We start from the raw sequence: 19,508 nt of genomic DNA on the forward strand, positions 1-19,508 counted from the left end.
GAGAAGGGAATGGCAACCCACTCCAGTATTCTTGCCTGGAGAATCCCATGGACAGAGGAGCCTGGTGGGATATAGTCCATGGGGTTGCAAAGATTCAGACACGACTGAGGGACTAACACTTTCACTTTCTGCAGGCAATTGGGAATCAGTTAAGGACTTTAAGCAGGAGAGTGACATCATCAGGTTTCTGTTTCAAAGAGACTCCTCTGACATAACTTCCAGTCCAATTGGAGGGAAATAAGTACTAACTGGGAGACAAATTAGGAAGCTGTGACACGGTCAAACCAAAAATGGGGCAGACGATGGCTAATCTTAGGCAATGGAAGTTGGAATAGAGAAGAAGAGTAGATTCAAAAAAGGCTTAACAAGGACTTCCCTATTGGTCCGGTGGTTTAGAGTCCACTTGACAACGCACGGGACACAGGTTTGACCCCTGGTCCAGGAAGATTCCACATGGCACAGAGCAACTAAGTTCATGTGCCACAACTACTGAGCCTGTGCTCTAGAGCCCAGAAACTGCAACTGCTGAGCCCACAGGACACAACTACGGAAGGCTGCTTGCCCTAGAGCCCTATGCTCTGCAACAAGAGAAGATACCATGATGAGAAGCCCGAGCACCACAACTAGAGAGAAGCCCCCACTCGCCACAACTAGAGAAAGCCCATGCACAGCAACAAGGCCCCAGGGCAGCCAAAATAAAGAAATTAAAAAAAAATGTTTAAGGGGTTAACAAGTTAGGCTCTGGAAGTAAGGACAAAGAGAAGAGGGGATAACTCCCAAGTTTCTAGCTTAGAAAACTAAACAGATAGCTGTACAGTTCCTCAAGATAAGGAATATAGAAGAGAACTGGGTTTGGGGGAGTAGACGATACTTTTGTACACGTTTAGGGTATTGCCTGTGGGACATCCAAGTGGAAATGTCAAAGATGCAGAAATATGAGCCTGAAACCTAATGAAGACAGAAAACCAGTACTCAGCGGTGTACTAGTGATAGCTGGAGCTGGGGTCTGGATGAGATCACCAGAGAGAAAGTGAAGGGTGGGAGGATGGAGGGTTACCAGCCCCAGGGAACACCAGCACGTGAGGGCCAGCGAAAGGATCGAGAGCCAGCCAAGGAAACCAAGTATAAATTGTCTGTGAACTTAACAGGAGAGCAGTTTTCAGGTGAAAGACTCCCCATCTTCCCCAAGCATCTTTGACATAAGCTCCAGCTTCATAAGAGCAGCCATGAAGATCTTCAGAGCTTGAGGTCTCTGCTCTAGAATCAGGCTGAAACCAGGCAAGGGATGAAAATACTACCTAAAGCTAGATAGGACACAAAGGACATGGCTGCATTCAGGATGCTGAGTCAAATCAATGTGAATTATAGCTGTAGAACTAGAACTATATAAAAGAAATTGGCCACATGGAACTCTGCTCGATGTTATGTGGCAACTTGGATGGGAGGGGAGTCTGGGGGAGAACGGATACATCTATGTGTATGGCAGAGCCCCTTGGCTGTTCACCTGAAACTGTCACAGCGTTGTTAACCAGCTCTACCCCAATACAAAATAAAAAGTTTATTATCAAGCATGGTAGAAAAGCCTTTGTATACATATTTATAAATTACATGTGCAAAATATATATTATAGAAAACATGAATGTTTGCCTAACTAAAAAAATTTATGACATTTGATTCTACTTGTTTGACTCAGTATGAATAGAATGGTAGATTTCTACTTTAAAAAACAGATATGCAACAAGCAACAAAGGTTTACTGTATAGCTCAGAGAGCTACAGTCAATATCTTGTTATAACCTATAATGGAAAATAATTTCAAAAATAATATAGGTGTATATGTATAACTGAATCTCCCTGCTGTGCACCTGAAACACTAAGTCAACTCTACTCCAATAAAATATATATGTTAAGAAAAAAAATTTTTTAAGAAGTGGAAAAAAATAAATAAAAAGTAAAAAAAAAAAAGAAATTGGTTAAGGTATTACACGAACAGATTATTTAAGTCTGACAAGGCATTCAGGAAGCAGTCATGGGAGTAACTGCTATGCTGAATATTCTCCACTGAAGACAGAGAAGAACTGCAAAATCTCTATCTCTGAGAAGGCTCCACTCCCCGAGGAAGCCGACTTCACACAACTGCCCAGGTTTCAGAGTCCGGGGCTGATTCCCAGCCAGGGGTTGCCAGCTGCAGAGGGCGGGGCTCTATTTTGGGCTGCCTGCTGTCCCTGAGCCGGCCGCCTCTGGTTTGAGCAGCAGGCAGCCCCAGTGACTCACACACCCATGCAAACCGCCTGTGGCTCGTGGCATGGCCTCGGAATGCCAGCCTTAGGCCAGCTCCCTCCTCACCCCATTACACTGGGATAAATAAATAAAGAGCACGCCAGCAGCCGCACAGCCTGATGGCAACCAGATGAAGAGAGGGAGGCACGGACAAGGCCAGGAGAAGGAACTCCCTCCAGTGGACCCTGCTGAGCAAGGGCCATGCCAGCCCACTCATCCTAAACTTCCTCCTCAACACCGTTCCGACTGGCGTGTAGCCGCAGCCCCCAGATCCTTGACGGGTCTACCATTCCTAAAGGGGCCTCTCAGCCCCTTGTCCTAGGAAATGCTCAACGTGGGGATGTTGCCCTCTGTGAGAACAGGGCCAGCCTTGACTTGAATGGGCATTGCCAGGATTCCTCCTCTAGTTAGGTCACCGTCAATTGGCCCCTTTGGGCTCCCTGGAAATGAAGATCAGGCTCTTAAGGGAAGAGGAAAAACAAAAGGTCTAAATACGGAGAGGTAACCCCTGTTCAATCCTTAAATATTTTTCCTGGACTTAGTGTCCTAGAAACCTCCCATCCACTGCCCCCTGCGCCCTATCTCGATGGCCTCTTGACTAGCAACTGTCCCAGTGAGAACCAGGAAAACAGACCCCAGGCACTGACCGCTCAGCCCTCTGACATCGGCCCTGGCCCCCTGCACCTTCATCCCGAGCTCTCTGTCCTCGGTTTGTTTATCTTCCTATGTTGCTTATTTTGATGGCACATCCTTTCAGCTCAGTCTTGGGTGACCCTATGACCCTTCTGTGTCCTGTTTGTAGGACCCCAGGCAAGCAGAGTTGCTGAAAAGATGCAGTGGCCATAAGAAATGCTGCAGTCCTGGAAATAAATCTTTCAGTTCTAGCAGCTCTGTAGGACATTCTGAGGACAGTGCAGTGATCTCAGGGGTCACAAGAATTCTACATTATCCCAGCCCTTGACTCTCCTCTAATTTGTGTGTACGACCAGTAAAAGCAGCAAAACAAAATAGGGATAATCCTAGACTATGAGTCAAGAAGTGTGGATGGTCCTAAACCTATAGCTACCACCATATGACCTTAGGCAAGTCACTTAACTTTTCTGAGGCCCAATTTCTTTTATTTTATTTATCTATTTATTTGGGTGTGACAGGTCTTAGTTGCAACATGCTCCATGGCACAAGGGATCTTTGTTCCCCAACCAGAGATCAAACCTGCATCCCTTGCATTGCGAGGCAGATTCTTAACCACTGGAGCACCAGGAAAGTCCCTTAGGCCCAATTTCTTAAGCTATGAAATGGAAAGCTACTATCTATCTCTCAGATCTTTTCCAGATATAATAAAACTCTACAAGTCTAAGCAGTTTGGATGTGATCCACCCAGAACCTAAAGGACCAGTATTCTTGAAGCAGTTGGTTCGAAAACACCAATCTCCTTCCTGGGCTAACACCTGTTTTCTACATGCTTTCTCATTCAGTTCCACAGTATTCCCCCCACCCCAATAGTGTGAAATGAGCCTCCAATTTTACAAATGAGAAAATAGAGGCTCTGAGAGAAGTGATTTATCAAAGCCACAAAGTAAATCAGAAGAAAAACTGAAGATCCCAAATAAGAGTCTAACAAGCAACACTGGATCCACAGCCCACACAGCCACAATTTTCATAAAATCCCTTTAGCATAGGTTTATCAACATATTTATCCACAAACTCATTGAGAACCTATTACTTCCAGGCACTATGTTTGGTGCTGGGAACATGGAAACACATTCAACATGGTTCTTGCCCTCAAAGAGTCCATGAAAGTGAAAGTGAAGTCGCTCAGTCGTGTCCAACTCTTTGCGACCCCACTGACTATAGCCTAACAGGCTCCTCTATCCATGGGATTTTCCAGGCAAGAATACTGGAGTGGGTTGTCATTTCCTTCTCCAGGGGATCTTCCCAACTCAGGGATCAAACCCCGGGTCTCCCTCATTGCAGGCAGATGCTTTACCATCTGAGCCACCAGGGAAGCCCTTCAAAGAGTCCATAGCTCAGTGGAAAAAGACATACTCTTGCAAGCATACAAACAGCATCATTATGAAGCTATAACTGCTAAAAAATAGAGGCATGAACCCAGGCACTATCATCTCAGGAAAGCAGGATTATCTTTACAAGAAAGTCTGTAAAGGTCTCCCAAAGAAGCTGAAGCTGACACTCGAAAGATTAATAGACGTTCACAAGGTAGAAAAGACCAGGGCACTGGGCATTCTAGATAAAGGAACAATGTGTGCAGAGACACAAAGGCAAGAGAAAACAGCATTTTTGGCAATTCAAACCCATTCTATATGGCTGACACATAAAATATACAGAAAAAAAAATGCTGAGAAACCAAGCTGAATAGGAATGCAGGCACTAGATAGGAAGGCACCTCCCTGATGAGCTAAGAATAAGCCTAACATTGTTTGACTAAGGGGCTGAGGCATGGAACAAGCATGTCATACCAGCCTACATTAACCTCCTTAATACATAAACCTATAGACAGGAGAAGCTATCTGAAAGAAAAATGGCCTAGGATATCTCTCTGTCCCAAGTTTTGGTTTAATGGTCTCTCTTTCCCCATGAATATCTAAAACCTGTTCTGCTTCAAAACTGAGCAATGCAGCTCTCCTCCTCCAGAATTACAACCGCTTTAGTAGAGGGACTGAGGGCTCCCTTTACATGTTTGGTTCTCACTGTTAAGACCTCAAGCATCATGCAGCTACTGCTCAGTCAATAGACAGAGGCAGGACAGAAGGATCCGAATCAAGAACACCTGCCTGTTGCCCAGCCCTGTGAAAAGCACAAATTTCAGGTTCAAAAGAAGTATGAGTCACAGTCCCTGCCCACAAGGAGCTGACAAATTAGCCTAGAAGACAAGACAGAAAAATGAATAATCCATACATATGATAAATACTATAACAGCATTATTTACTTACACAATAAAGTACCAACCTGGGTAACATGTATAATTAGAAAATAGTGCAATAATACTAGGGTACTAACGGTACAACCAACAACTCCCAGAAGAGTTAGAGAAAAAGATCAATATTGACTGGTACTATCAAAGGTCACTATTATTAATATTCCCCCTGCTTGGCATTTAATAGATGTTTCTTTTGGCCAAGCTCAATCCTTAGAAGGGAAACCTAGGAAGGAGCTTCTGACAGGCCACAATTATCTTCTCCCCATTCATTCCCTTGCCAGTCCCCTTGCATAAACACTGTGATTTTCCACAGCCTACTGTGCCCACAAGACCGTCCCCAAATGGTAGCCCTGTGCTTTTCACCATCCCCTACTGCAGGATGTACAAGGGGACAAGGAATAATGACTAGCCCCCCGCTCCACAATCCAGACCTGGGATCAAATCTCAACAAGCAAAAACTTAGCAACTGGTCAACCAAGCTTTCCAAGAGAATACCAAATAAAATGCCTAGGTACTGCAGCAGCGATGTTTTACAAATGTTAATCAGCCCACTTCTACCTTTTACATCTTTCCCCCTACTTCTCCCCCAGCGTCTCTATCTTAAGCTTTTCAGACTTTCTATAGGTGACTTTTCTAGAAAATAGATTTTTCAATCATGTAATCAAACCCAATACCCAAAATGCAAGTCACTACTCAGGCACCTGGAAAGAGGAAGTAAAGTGAAGGCTGCACAAAGAGAAAGGAAATAACAAACACTTTACCTCTACCATAAATCGTTCCAAGAAGGAATTCTCTTCAAATGGCTCTGTCTTCAACCGATCTGTAACAAGAAGGGAGACAGAAAGGAAATATGAGTCTTAGAACACGCTCCCTACCTGTGAGATGGAAAGGGAACAGAGCCCAGGACTTCTTGGGGAAAAGGATAAAGATGCAACATTCAGAGACACCAAGTGGGAGAAAAGCACAAGCAGGAGGAGGACAGGATGATTAGCCATGACAACAGGTTCAGCGGCAGCACGTGCTCTCGAAGGTCTTCCCACTATAAGGACAGGTTGGATTGAATTTTTAATCTGAAGTTGGAGCTATGCAACCTTCTAAAGTCCCAAGTCATGTTTGCCCTCATGCAATTTTGTACAGCTGTTGGCCCCTTTCCAGAATCTTTCCTGGCCATTGCCTAGGGCATGTCTGACTCAGTTACAGCATCTCTTAGACACCTGGGCCCCAGCCAGATACTTAAAGCAAAAGAAGTGTCATCTAATCTCCAGTTCCTGGTTAGCACCCAGCACCCGGGGAAGCACCTCCCTAATACAAATGAGTCTCCCCCTTTCCGAAGGCCCTTCAACCACTCCCCACCCAACTCCCAAAGAATGTCCTGGGCTTCCCTGATGACTCAGTAGTAAAGAATCTGCCTGTCAATGCAGAAGACACAGGTTTGATCCCTGATCTGGGAATATCCCACATGACACAGAACAACTAAGCCCATGCGCAACAACTACTGAGTCTGCAATCCAGAGCCCAGGAGCCGCAATTACTAAAGCCCGTGTGCCCTAGAGCCTGTGCTCCTCAACGAGAAGCCACTGCAATGAAAAGTACATGCACCACAACTAGAGAATAGCCCCCACTCGCCACAGCTAGTGAGTAGCCCACAAAGCAAGAAAGATCCAGCACAGCCAAAAATAAATAAATAAAATTATTTAAAACAAACAAATGAAAAACCCCACATGATGTCTAAAAGAATGTCCTCTTACCTCGGCTGAGTGTAGCCCCACTCTCCTGGTAGTCCTGGATCTCTAGATCTTTCATATGAAGCAACGTTGTTAGGTCCCTCACCTGGCACTGCAATGCCAGACTCATGCCCATCAGAGGACGAATCAAATGTTGGGAGACCTTCCATGGAATAGATACTAATTAGTCAACAGATACACATTAAGCACACCCTAACGCTGTATAAGGTATTAGGAAAAAATACTAAAAAAACAAATGTTTGCACAGGAATTTATATTTTTATAAGCATGCAACATGTTTACATGAATGTAAACACAGATACAATAACTTAATAAGTATGCGAAAGAGGTCCAGGGATTTTCTTTGTGGCACAGATAAGAGGATGGGAAGAATAAAGGATAGCACACATGAACAGATAACCTCAAGTCACAATGTAAAGAGAAGGCTGTGATACAGGTGATAAGAGGTAAGTGTGGACTCAAGTCTCAGCAAAAATTTAGAGACAAAAGCAGAAGATCCAGGTAAACTTCAAGAAAGTGGGTCCAGCTAGAACAGAGTATGCTGGCTAGAGTGTAACAGAAGACAAACAACAGCAGAAAGTAGAGAACTTTGAAAGTCAAATCAGACCCAGACACTAACTATGAACCATTCAGGGCTGATCAGTTCAGTTCAGTCACGTCCAACTCTTTGCAACCCCATGGACTGCAGCATGCCAGGCTTCCCTGTCATCATCAACTCCCGGAGCTTGCTCAAGCTCATGTCCATTGAGTTGGTGATGCCATCCAACCATCTTATCCTCTGTCGTCCCCTTCTCCTCCTTCCTTCAATCTTTCCCAGCATCAGGGTCAGTTCTTCAGATTGGGTGGCCAAAGTATTGGAGTTTCAGCTTCAGCATCAGTCCTTCCAATGAATATTCAGGACTGATTTCCTTTAAGATTAACTGGTTTGATCTTCTTACAATCCAAGGGACTCTCAAGAGTCTTCTCCAACACCACAGTTCAAAAGCATCAATTCTTTGGCCCTCAGCTTTCTTTAGAGTCCAGCTCTCACATCCACACATAACTACTGGAAAAACCATAGCTTTGACTAGAGAAACCTTTGTCAGCAAAGTAATGTCTCTGCTTTTTAATATGCTATCTAAGTTGGTCATAGCTTTTCTTTCAAGGAGCAAGCGTCTTATAATTTCATGGCTGCAGTCACCATCTGCAGTGATTTTGGATTCCAAGAAAATAAGGTCTATTGCTATTTCCATTGTTTCCCCATCTATTTGTCATGAAGTGATGGGACTGGATGCCATGATCTTAGCTTTTTGAATGTTCAGGGCTGATAACAGCCCACAATGAGGCCAGAGTTTCAATCTGTCCCCACAAATGCAGCAAAGTCTAAGATCATTGTTGTAACTGAAGCAAGCCAGTCACCAAAAGACCAGCCTAGGAAGGAATAAGCCAGCCTTCCACACGGCTTGCTCTTAACCAGAGATAAAGAAGGATTCAAGCATGGCCATATGGCAATGCAGCTAGGGTGATGCTTATATGATAATGCATAGTTATATAGAATAACTATTCCATTCACCCACACATGGTGAATGTGTAGGTGACATTTTTTTGACAGCCAGTCAAAAAAAAGAGCTAAATTCGATCATTTATTCCTGGGAAGTATCATGAAAGTTCCTTTCCTTTCCCTCAAGGAGAATTGTTTCTTTTAAGAGGCACTAAGAAGAAATGCCCTAAATCAGAGGTCAGCAAATCTTTTCTGTAAGGGCAAGATGGTCAATATTTTCAGCTCTGTGGCCCATACAGTCCCTGCCACAATACTCAACTCAGCTGTTGTAGCAAGAAAACCGCCATAGAAAACATGTACTAAATGGGGGTGGCTGGGTTCCAATATAACTTTACAAAAACAAGCAGCATGCCAGGTTTGGCCTGCTGACCACATATGCCAATCCCTGCCCTAGACCTGAACAGGAGAACTTTTAGACAAGATAGTCCACACAGGCTTGAAATGAAGAAAAGGTACTGAAGTGGTCAATAAGATGTACAAGCCAGACTCATTTGGACCAGGATCAGAAGTCTGAATTCTTCAGACTCTTCTGTGTGCATTTCCATTAATTTTCTAGTAAAACTTATTACTAAAGGCTTCAAGCTTATCACAGCTCAAACTGAGAGGAAGAGATCTTTCACTACAGACAGATTATAAGAGAAGACACTGGGTGTGTGATACTGTGGGGGAAGTTAGGGGTTAATGGCAACAAGCTTTTGTATCAGCACCAGGACCCAAGAAATGCAGGGGTAACAGTGCAGCGTGGGAGGCCAGTAGTCAAGTTCAGCCATAGAGACCGGTCCCTGCTTTCTGTCACACACCACACCCCAACCAAGTACTATCTCCCAGCTCAGTCCTTAGTATGAACTTAAACCTCCAGGCAGTACTGTTCAGAGTGTGGCAGAAGTCCTGCTTTTGGAAAATGTATCTGTTCCAGACTCAAGCCTCTTTCCTAGGAACTGTTTTAAGTTTGGACCTTTTCAAGGGAAACCAGGAGGAAAAATAGGTGAATACTTATCTGAAAGCAAGTCAATGGTTGGTGGGCTGAATTGAAAATAACTGCCACTGCTAACTGAGCAGCGCCACCATCTATTTGGTAGCAGCACTCAAATAACAAAAACTCCTAAAGTTAATAATCAACCTTTCTCTGGGGGTTACTTTCACAGCAATTCCTTTGAGTGGTAGTAAATAAAACAGCATGAAACATGATGAGAAACAGCTTTTAATTAATGCCATGTCTAATTAAATGTGGTGATTATTTCAATTATTGATAGGACTCCAATGTCTATATAGCATTTTTTAAAAGCTTTTTATCATTGAGTATTTCAGCTTCTGAAATAATTTCACAGAGTTGGGTTACACCACTCTGAATCATTGAGGTGTAACTCATTTCGACATTAGCTGAACCCTGTCTTAGATCAATTAATTAGAATAAGACATTGTGGCTGAAGCAATAGATTTCAAAGCAAATTCACAGACACTACAAGGAAAAACACTGACGCTGTAGGAGGCCAGGGACACTCCTTCCCCTTCATCTATGGACAGCAACGTATGGAAAGATGCAGTTCAATAAGTCAATTCAATAAATACCTACCGGGTGTCGAATATGTGCTCTGACCCTGCGAGGCCTCTGCCCTTACAGAGCTCCCAACAGCTAAGGAAGTCAGGAAGTGTGGTGGATATAGAAGCAGGAGTCGCCAATCTTGTCTAGAGGAAAAGCTATTTATAATTTTCCCCAGCGTCTTCAGATTTCCCATAGAAATGTTCAAGAGTCAGAAGAGCAGGACAGCAGTTATCAATCCAAGATGAAACACAGCATGCTTGAATTTAATGAAAAAGGCAGTAGACTGGGAATCAGATTAACACGCTACCCTGGTTCTAACTATACCTGGATGTGAAAATGACTTCATCCCCAAGTACTCTTGTGGTCTCTGTCTTTTTTAAAAAGAAAAATTACGGAATTGGAATATTTGCTCTCATAGGTCCACTTTAATGCTAAGGCCAAGTAATATGACACATATTCTCTTATCTAATCCTCACAACTCCTTAGTAAGGTCATGATTGGTATCTTCATTTACAGATGAAGAGACTGAGTCTCATAAAAATTTAGTAACTTATCCAAGCTGATACAAGTAGTTAAAGTGGTGGAGTTAAGTTACAAGTTCAGGTCTGCTGGTTCCAAACCCTGTGCTCCTTCCACTACGGAAAAAAAAAAAACAAAACACAAAAACCTTTGGATGTGACTCCTGGGAATCATAAAATTGCCAAAAAGGTGACAAATTTGAAACTCAAAATATGGAATATCAAGAATTACATTAGGGCTTCTCTGGTGGCTCAGTGGTAAAGAATCCACCTGCCAATTCAGGAGAGATGGGTTCGATCCCTGATCCAGGAAGATCCCGGATACCTTGGAGCAACTAAGCCCATGTGCCACAACTACTAAGCCTGTGCTCTAGAGCCCATGAGCCACAACTACTGAAGCCATAATGCTCTGGAGCCCGTGTTCCACAATAAGAGAAGCCACCATGAAGAGAAGCCCGTGCACCGCAACTGGAGAGTAGCCCCCGCTCACTGCAGCTACAGAAAAGCCGGCACAGCGACAAAGACCCAGCACGGCCAAAACAAAGAAAATTATTTACAAAAAAGAATTACACTGGGAATAAAGATAACAACAACAAAAAAGAATTAGATTAGATAATAGAAAGACTGAACAGTGGGAAGGAGTGGGTGATGAAGAGAGGTTGGCCAGAAGTGGAAATGGGCTCTGTGTTAGAAAGCTTTATATATCCCATAATATCTTGCAGAGATAGGAAAACTATTATCAACACGTTACTAACGTGAATACACCATGTGGTAGAGGAGGTGGGGACGCTCCCTGTATGAAGAGGGAAGCTCTCACTCCCTTGTATGATGAGGAGGAGTTATACTGCATAATCTCTCCAGAAGACAAGACGGCATTATGTTAACGATTTATTAAAGATGCAAATATTCCTTGATACAGTTATTCCACTTCTAGGAATTTACTCACACATTTACACATAGGAAAAGTAAATACAAGGGTGTTTATTACATATAACAACAAAAGAATGGAAACAGTTTAAGCGTCTACTGGCAGCAGATCAACTAAATACATGTTGATATATTCATTCATCAAAATGCTATGTGGCCATTAAAAAAATATTAAGGCAGGTCTTCTAAATGTATTACTGTGAATGATTTCCAAGTTCTAAAACTAAGTGAAAAAAGCAAGGTACTGGACACTGTGAACAGCATGTTAACATTTGTGAAAATACATATATATACAGAGATCTGATTCTGACTGTATAAGTATATTCATATATATACATATATTCATATATAAATGTATAGATACATACACACAAACATATATGTAGCTTTCCTTAAGAATTCACAAGAATGTGACAGAAGTAGTTGTTTTAGAAAAGGAAAATGAAGGACTGGGAAGGGAATAGAAAGTAGACCGACTTCTTAACGACATACCCTTAAATGCCATTTGAAGTGTTTGCCTTTGGCATGAGTTACTCATTCAAAAAGAATTAAATAAGAACTATGACAAGAATGAGTAACAAACAAAAATTATGACTGTGTGACCTCACAGACACATACAAGCCTGAAATAGAATCCACCTACATCCTCGCCCATGTCCACTGGTTCTAAATTTTCCCCTATAAAGCTTTCTCAGGTACAGGGGTTTCCCTGAGATGGCATTCTTCTTCTTTGAATAATATATCTTGAAGCATAATTATTAATAAATTGTTCTCCCCATGGCCAACCAAGACTCATTCGACTCTAAATACTGCTGCCTCTTTTTAAACTGCCGCTCTCCAACTAGAGAAATTTGCCTAGGAGAGCTAAGTGTTCTTAACACACTACTTTCCATTATATTATCATTATACAAGTATCCTTTACTGTATTCTTTTGAAAGGAATAACTATTAGAGCTCATAAGCTTCCAATATGAACTGCCTCTCCAGTCTCACTTGTCTGAATTTCCAGGGCTGTGTGATACAAAATAAGAGTAGCTATTGGGAGGGCTTCCAGCCAAGGCTGCCCAAGTGTTTTGGTGCCACAAGCATTATTGAGGGAACAGTGCCCCCTGGTGTTACTTAGAAAAAGGTACAGGGGTTTTAAACAAAAACAAATTCTATCCAAAGCAAGGTGGAAATTTTCATAAACTCAACTAAAATCAACAAATGTGAGTGATGATTACCTGCTAAGCACTGCCAATGAGCCTTAAAAATACAGAAGTTAATGTGCAGTGGTTCTCCAAACACTCAAGTCTAGTTTGGGTCAAAAATACCAGATCAAAAACAGAACAGTTTATTGAAAAGCACTTTGTCCCATCACCCCATTGATGCCAAAGCATCACAGCACCTCTGGGAGACTAAAGAAGGAAGGTAGGAAATGATGCCCACTTGTCTTCAGTTTTCTCTGCTGATAAAACTATAACCTTCAAAAACCCACAGAAGATCCTGTCTTCTAATGTTGAAACAAGCTTTGTTTATATAGAAGGATAGAAAGACTACCAGAAGTCATTCCTTCAAACTAGTTCTTCACTCTCAACTAACTAATCACTAATAAAAACTCTTGGGGAGACTTCCCTGGCCGTTCAGTGGTTAAGACTCCATGCTGCCAATGTACGGGCCATGGGTTCAATCCCTGGTCGGGGAACTAAGAACCCACATGCTCCACAGTGCAGTCAAAAGATAAAAATAAATAAAAGCTCTTGGGACCTAGAGAGCTACAAGTGAGCAGAGGACATTATCTCCCAAGTCCCTGAAAATGGGTTCATGAATCAGACCTAGCTGGGAGTCAAATTCCAGCTCATTCATTCATAAATTGGATGACTTTGGACAAATTACCTTAAATCTCAGCTTGCTACTCTGAAAAATGTCAATAATAATACTTACCTTGCAGAACAGTTGTGAGGATTAAAAGATAACGTTCAGAAAGGTACTCAGCACTGGCATATACCCTACCCTACTCCTAGAGTGATCTTAATAAATTACAAACTGAATCAGCTTAAACCCCTGCTTAAAGTTTTTCAATGAATCCCTGTTGCCTTTGGGATCAAATCCAAACTCATTAGAATCTTTCAAGATCTGGCCATTGTTTACCTCTTTTCTCACAACCTTCTGCAGTCATGAAGTTCCCCCACTTGCCCCACACTTATACACCTCCACTCCTCTCAAAATGCACTCTTGCCTAGAATGATTTTTTCATTTTCTCCAATTAGTTCCTACTCATCTTCAAAACTCAGCTCAGAAGATCTTTTCAAAAATGTTTTCCAGATTTCTCAATCATCCTGAGCTTATCTTGACCAACGTATATATCATCCTTTATCTTGCTTTCTGTCTGTCTTCTCATTAGATTATGAATCTAGGAATAGGCTCAAGTGAAGTGAAGTGAAGTCACTCGGTTGTGTCCGACTCTGCAACCCCATGGACTGTAGCCTACCAGGCTCCTCCGTCCATGGGATCTTCCAGGCAAGAGTACTGGAGTGAGTTGCCATTTCCTTCTCCAGGGGATCTTCCCGACCCAGGGATCGAACCCAGGTCTCCCGCATTGTAGGCAGATGCTTTACTGTCTGAGCCACCAATAGGCTATATTGTTTTAAATCTGAACACCCAACAATTAGCCCACAGTAGATGCTTAATAAATGTTCAATAAATCAAGTAATGACTAAAGATACCCAGTCAAGCATGTAGACCCAAACTCTGCTCCTTTTGTAAGGAAAGGAATACCAGTCAAGAAAACTTTATGCCTTCTTTCTAGTTAAGTAAAGTTTTCTAACTGGAGAAGAATTTCAAATGGGGTTTACAAAGAAAAAAAAAAGAGAGTACCAAAAGCTTCATATGAGAAGCTTTGAGAAGGAGGAGCAGCTGGCACCCCTTTCCCTACCCCATGTTCAAACTGCACTTACCAGTGAGGGGCTAGCTAGGCTGCAGTGGAAATTCCAATAGAATGGGAGGCCAGAAAGCTCACTCCGCACCTGTAGTATCAGTGCCTCTGGCACACGATCACAGGAGAATGTAGCCGTGCCAGGGCAAGAAGCATCCTTCAACAATGGGCGAAGCAGATCATCCAAATGACGAAGAAAAGCCTCGGGAGGAGCAGTCAGGCGCTTGTTCAGCTCCTTAAAAGACAGCAGGGTTTGTACAGAGTGAGAAAGCTAAAAGGAAACTGACTCCCTTGTACACACATGCTAAGTCACTTCAGTCGTGTCCAACTCTTTGTGACCCCACATACTGCAGCCCGCCAGGCTCCTCTGTCCATGGGATTTCCCAGGCAAGAACACTGGAGTGGGTTGCCTTGCCTTCCTCCAGGGGGCCTTCCCAACTCAGGGATTGAACCCAAGTCTCTTACGTCTCCTGCACTGGCAGGCAGGTTCTTTACCGCTAGTGCCACCTGAGATTCCCTCATAGATAACAGCAAAGAAAGCTCTGGTTAACAGGAAGACAGTGGGCAGGGGACTCCCCTGGTGGTCTAGTGGGTTAAGAATCTACCTTGCAATGCAGGGTATGCGGGTTCAATACCTGGTTCAGGAAGATCCCAAACCTTGAGGGGCAAGTGAGGGGCCCATGCTGAGGGGCAGCTAAGCCCGTGTGCAGAAACTGCTGAGCCCGTGTACTCTGGAGCCCACAAACCGCAACTGGAGAAGTCCTCAAGCCAGAATGAAAGATCCTACATGTCACAACTAAGACCCGATGCAGCCATGTAAACGAAGACATATTTTTAAAAGAGAAAATAGTAGGCAGAAGAGGAAGGTGAGGGAAAATAAAAACATCAGAACAGGAAAGAAGAAAACAATTTTGGCCTACTTCTTCCTTCTACTAAATACACTACAGAAATATACCCACACCCACATCCATATGGAAAGATCCCAGGGTTAGAGGCGGAAATGCAGAACACTGGTGGCAATTGTTTTATCCTGATTTAACCTTCCTTGGTAACCTATAGGCCAACAAGCTGGGAGATGGTAATGCTCCCTGACCTTCACTAGGGAAGAAATTATGTCCCCTGCCACCCACAGCAGTACTTCTCTTCACACTTACCTTGGCTCGCTGGCTGATCACACTAGTGTCCACCTGTTCATGCCACACCTGTTGAAGATCTGAAACCAGCAAGGCATAGCCCTGCCTAGTGATATACGCCTTGGCCAGGAGGGAGTTCTTAGCAAGCTGTAGCCATGCCCATGGCTGCATCAGCAGGCCTTGCTCCAGTTCCTCCATCTGCAGCAGAGTCTTAATTTAGCAAAGTGCCTCCGGGGTCCTGCAAGTCTGAAACCACTCAGACAGTTCTGTATCAAATATGCTTCATGAAAATCCTAAGAAAACAGAAGGAATGGATTTACTTTCTTCCACCTCTCCTCCACCCTCCTGGTATGTAATAAGCTGAGCATCAATCTTACTACCTCCTATCACTAAAAATCTATCTAGAATTTTGACGGTTTTTTTCTCATATTAAATTCCTAGAGGACGTAAAATATCTCCTTCTTCTATAGCATTTAAGCCTCAATAAAAGGGTAATAGAATTTCTGCTTTCCAATGGTAAAACAATGTGGAAACCCACACCATTCTTGTCGCAACTTTATCACATTCCTAATAAATATGTCAATGCTATCCTTTCCCAGAATTTCTAAAAGAGAAGAAATTGTTCTTTTTTTATAAAACATCATAAGTATCATAAGCAGGAAACTCAAATTATTTGATCATTATCTAAAAACAAAACTCTGGAAGCTCTCAGAATTTTAAATATATGTGTGTGTGTGTTCTGACTCTTTTCGACCCTATGGACTGACTAGCCTGCCAGGCTCCTCTGTCCATGGGGGTTCTCCAGGCAAGAATACTAGAGGTGTGTATATTCACTAAACATATATATATTCCCTAAATTACAGTATGTATATGTGTATGTGTGTGTATATATATATATATACACATACACTTATATGTCCCCTAAATACATTTTTCTCTAAATATAGATACATTCTCTAAGTCAGGGATTCTTAACCTAGAGTCAATGCATGTAAGTTCTCTGGAATTATAAGCAAAATTTGTGCATACATCCATATACCCAGTTGGAGGGAAGAGATGCACAGTTATGGTCAAATAAAGAGCTAATAACTCCATGTCCAGAAGCAAAGAGAAAAGCCCCAACTCCATTTCAAGAAGACTCTAAATGACTAAGAAGTCAATATAAGATACAGAACATAGCAAAGATAGAGACCATGAAATAACTCCACTTTCCTCATTGCCTACCTCCCCACCCAAGGCACTGCCATCAATGATATCATTCCCTGCTGAACATCCTGGAAGCCAACCTTTCCACTTCAATAACTAAATGTGTAGCCTTAACCAAACAGATGTTCAGTAACTATGGCTACTATACAGGCAGTTTGATCATTTTTTCTGTGGGTTAAAAAAAAGTGATATACATATATGAAATGAACTGCCAGTCCAGGTTCGATGCATGATACTGGATGCTCGGGGCTGGTGCACTGGGATGACCCAAAGGGATGGTACGGGGAGGGAGGAGGGAGGGGGGTTCAGGATGGGGAACATGTGTATACCTGTGGCAGATTCATGTTGATGTATGGCAAAACCAATACAATACTGTAAAGTAATTAACCTCCAATTAAAATAAATAAATTTATATTTTTAAAAAAAGAAAAAAGTGATATAATGAAAGTCTATAAATACAAACTGAAGTTGGGGGAGGCAGATCTTTAAGAATATAAAGAAAACAATGAAAATCCTTGGATTTCATTAATATGGTTAACATGGCTCCATTCTTCCAGTCATTTTCATCTCAATCTAAGCCATTATTCTTCCAACCATAACCTAGTGCAGCCTTGTAACACAATTTGTACAGTCACTAGGCAGGTGAAATAGAAATGCATATATTGTGACTTTCATCTGCAGCCTCAAAACCTTCTGTTTTTTCAGTCACAGTTCCCCTGCTATTCCTACTCAGAGGAGGAGATCTGGGAATGATGAAGCCAGTCCTCCTCACCAGACCAGAGTCCCACTTTGCCGAAGATCACAAACCTCAAGTCTGTCACAAACAGCAAGTCACCAAGCCCTTCTTTCCTTTCTAGGCACTCCCCAGTGCGCATTCGCAGTCACCAAAATTGGGCTGATTATCTGAGCCTGTCATTTTAGAAAGCCTGGATGCTCAAGACCCCCACACTGTATGGTGTTTTGTGGACGGGGGAGGAGTTTAAAATGCAGCTGGGGGGGTCAACAAGCCCCCCCAGAAAAGTCTGAGAAATTCAGCACCACACCTAGAGTAAGCTGCTCCCACCACACACGTCCAGTTCTGAGGCCTCTATATCTCAGCTTTTTCTTATTTCCTTCTAGGATGACTTCACATTAACCAGATTCACCCGTTTATTATTCTTTTCCTTCTAATAATTTTTTATTTAAGTATAGCTGATTTACAATATTATATTAGCTTCAAGTGTGGTGGTGGTGGTTTAGTCGCTAAGTCGTGTCCGACTCTTGCCACCCCAGAGTCTGTAGCCTGCCAGGCTCCTCTGTCCACGGGATTTTCCAGGCAAGATTACTGGAGTGGATTGCCATTTCCTTCTCCAGGGGATCCTCCCGACCCAGGAATCGAACCCGGGTCTCCAACATTGCAGGTAGATTCTTTACCTACTGAGCTGTGCTGCTGCTGCTGCTAAGTCGCTTCAGTCGTGTCCGACTCTGTGCGACCCCAGAGACGGCAGCCCACCAGGCTCCCCCGTCCCTGGGATTCTCCAGGCAAGAACACTGGAGTGGGTTGCCATTCCTTCTCCAGTGCATGAAAGTGAAAAGTGAAAGTGAAGTCGCTCAGTTGTGTCACTGAGCTATGAGGGAAGTCAAATGTACACCTGTTTATAATTACTGAATGAAGGGAGGGGAAGTGTGGAGGGCCAACAGCGGAGTGCCAACAGCGGAGTGGGGTTGCCTAAGGCGGGTCGGCATGAACCCCTCTAGGCGCAGTTCCTCCGCCATCCTGCAGAGGGAAGCAGAACACCAACGACCGTCCGGGCTAGACCCCGCCCCGCCTCACCCCTCTGGGAGAGGGCCGACCCTCTCTCCCTTCACCACAGCCCCACCCCAGGACCCCCCAGGAGCCCCGCCTGGTGGCAGCCAGTTTCCATTCGCCCTCGCTAGAAAGGCCTTCCAGTCCGTGTTTCTACTTTTACAGAGCCGGCTGCGTGAGGCGCGGCTCCGGACTCCCCAAGGGGCAACAAGGCCAAAAACCGGCTGCTTCATGGCAGCAACTTGCCGGATAGGAGTACCTCCACAAACCCCGCCCCGCGGCCGGGAGGCGAGCTGCGCACGCGCGGCCCCCGCCTCCCCGCTCCCGCCGCCCATCCCCGAAGGCCTGGCCCAGAACTTTGGCCGCGCGCGGGTCCCTCCTGGCAGGACACTTGGGGGGCGGAGGCACTATTGCCAGGACCAGCCCGCAGGGCCCGAGAAGTCTCTCGCTGCCTGGCCCCGGCCCTGGCCCGGATTAGAGCTCGACCCCACCTACCGTGAGCCGCCGAGAGAGCTCTCACCCTCCCCGCGGCAGGCTGGCCCGCCCGCGCCAACGAAAAGGCCTAGAGTAGAAGCATTTCCCACCCCCACTACAGGGAGGTGGGGTCTTGGGACACTGGGGCGGAGCCCAGGCCTGATGTGGGCGGGGCATCTGGGCCCCAGGAGCTGATAACTGCAGGGCTCGGAGCCAGAGGGCTACCGGGGCCCTGGTAGGGACGTGGAAGGATAAAGACGCTCCTTAGAGTTGCCCTGCGTCCCTGGTGACTCAGATAGTAAAGAATTCGCCTGCAATGCCGGAGACCAGGGTTGGGAAGATGCATCCCCTGGAGGAGGCATGGCAACCCACTCCTGTATCCTTGCCTGGAGAATCCCCATGGACAGAGGAGCCTGGCTGGATACAGTCCATAGGGTCGCAAAGAGTCGGACATGACTGAGCGACTAAGCTCAGCACAGCAGAGTTGCCCTGGCAGAGTAGAAAGAA

At 44.2% G+C, this 19,508-nt stretch overlaps 1 protein-coding gene across 1 annotated transcript in view; it reads right to left on the reverse strand.

The window, feature by feature from the left end:
* The window catches only part of NHEJ1 (non-homologous end joining factor 1), a 91,292-nt gene extending 72,114 nt beyond the window's left edge, over positions 1–19,178 (reverse strand). The window contains exons 1-5 of the mRNA XM_006059004.4: positions 19,023–19,178; positions 15,557–15,828; positions 14,425–14,637; positions 6,966–7,104; positions 5,979–6,037 (exon numbers count right to left, since the gene is read on the reverse strand). Coding sequence (XP_006059066.1) covers positions 5,979–6,037; positions 6,966–7,104; positions 14,425–14,637; positions 15,557–15,733 — 588 coding nt within the window. The 5' untranslated portion in view covers positions 15,734–15,828; positions 19,023–19,178. The remainder of the gene's footprint in view (positions 1–5,978; positions 6,038–6,965; positions 7,105–14,424; positions 14,638–15,556; positions 15,829–19,022) is intronic.
* Between the last annotated feature and the right edge of the window lie 330 nt (positions 19,179–19,508).

The sequence above is a fragment of the Bubalus bubalis genome, chromosome 2 (assembly GCF_019923935.1).
Source record: "Bubalus bubalis isolate 160015118507 breed Murrah chromosome 2, NDDB_SH_1, whole genome shotgun sequence".
Taxonomy (NCBI): Eukaryota; Metazoa; Chordata; class Mammalia; order Artiodactyla; family Bovidae; genus Bubalus; species Bubalus bubalis.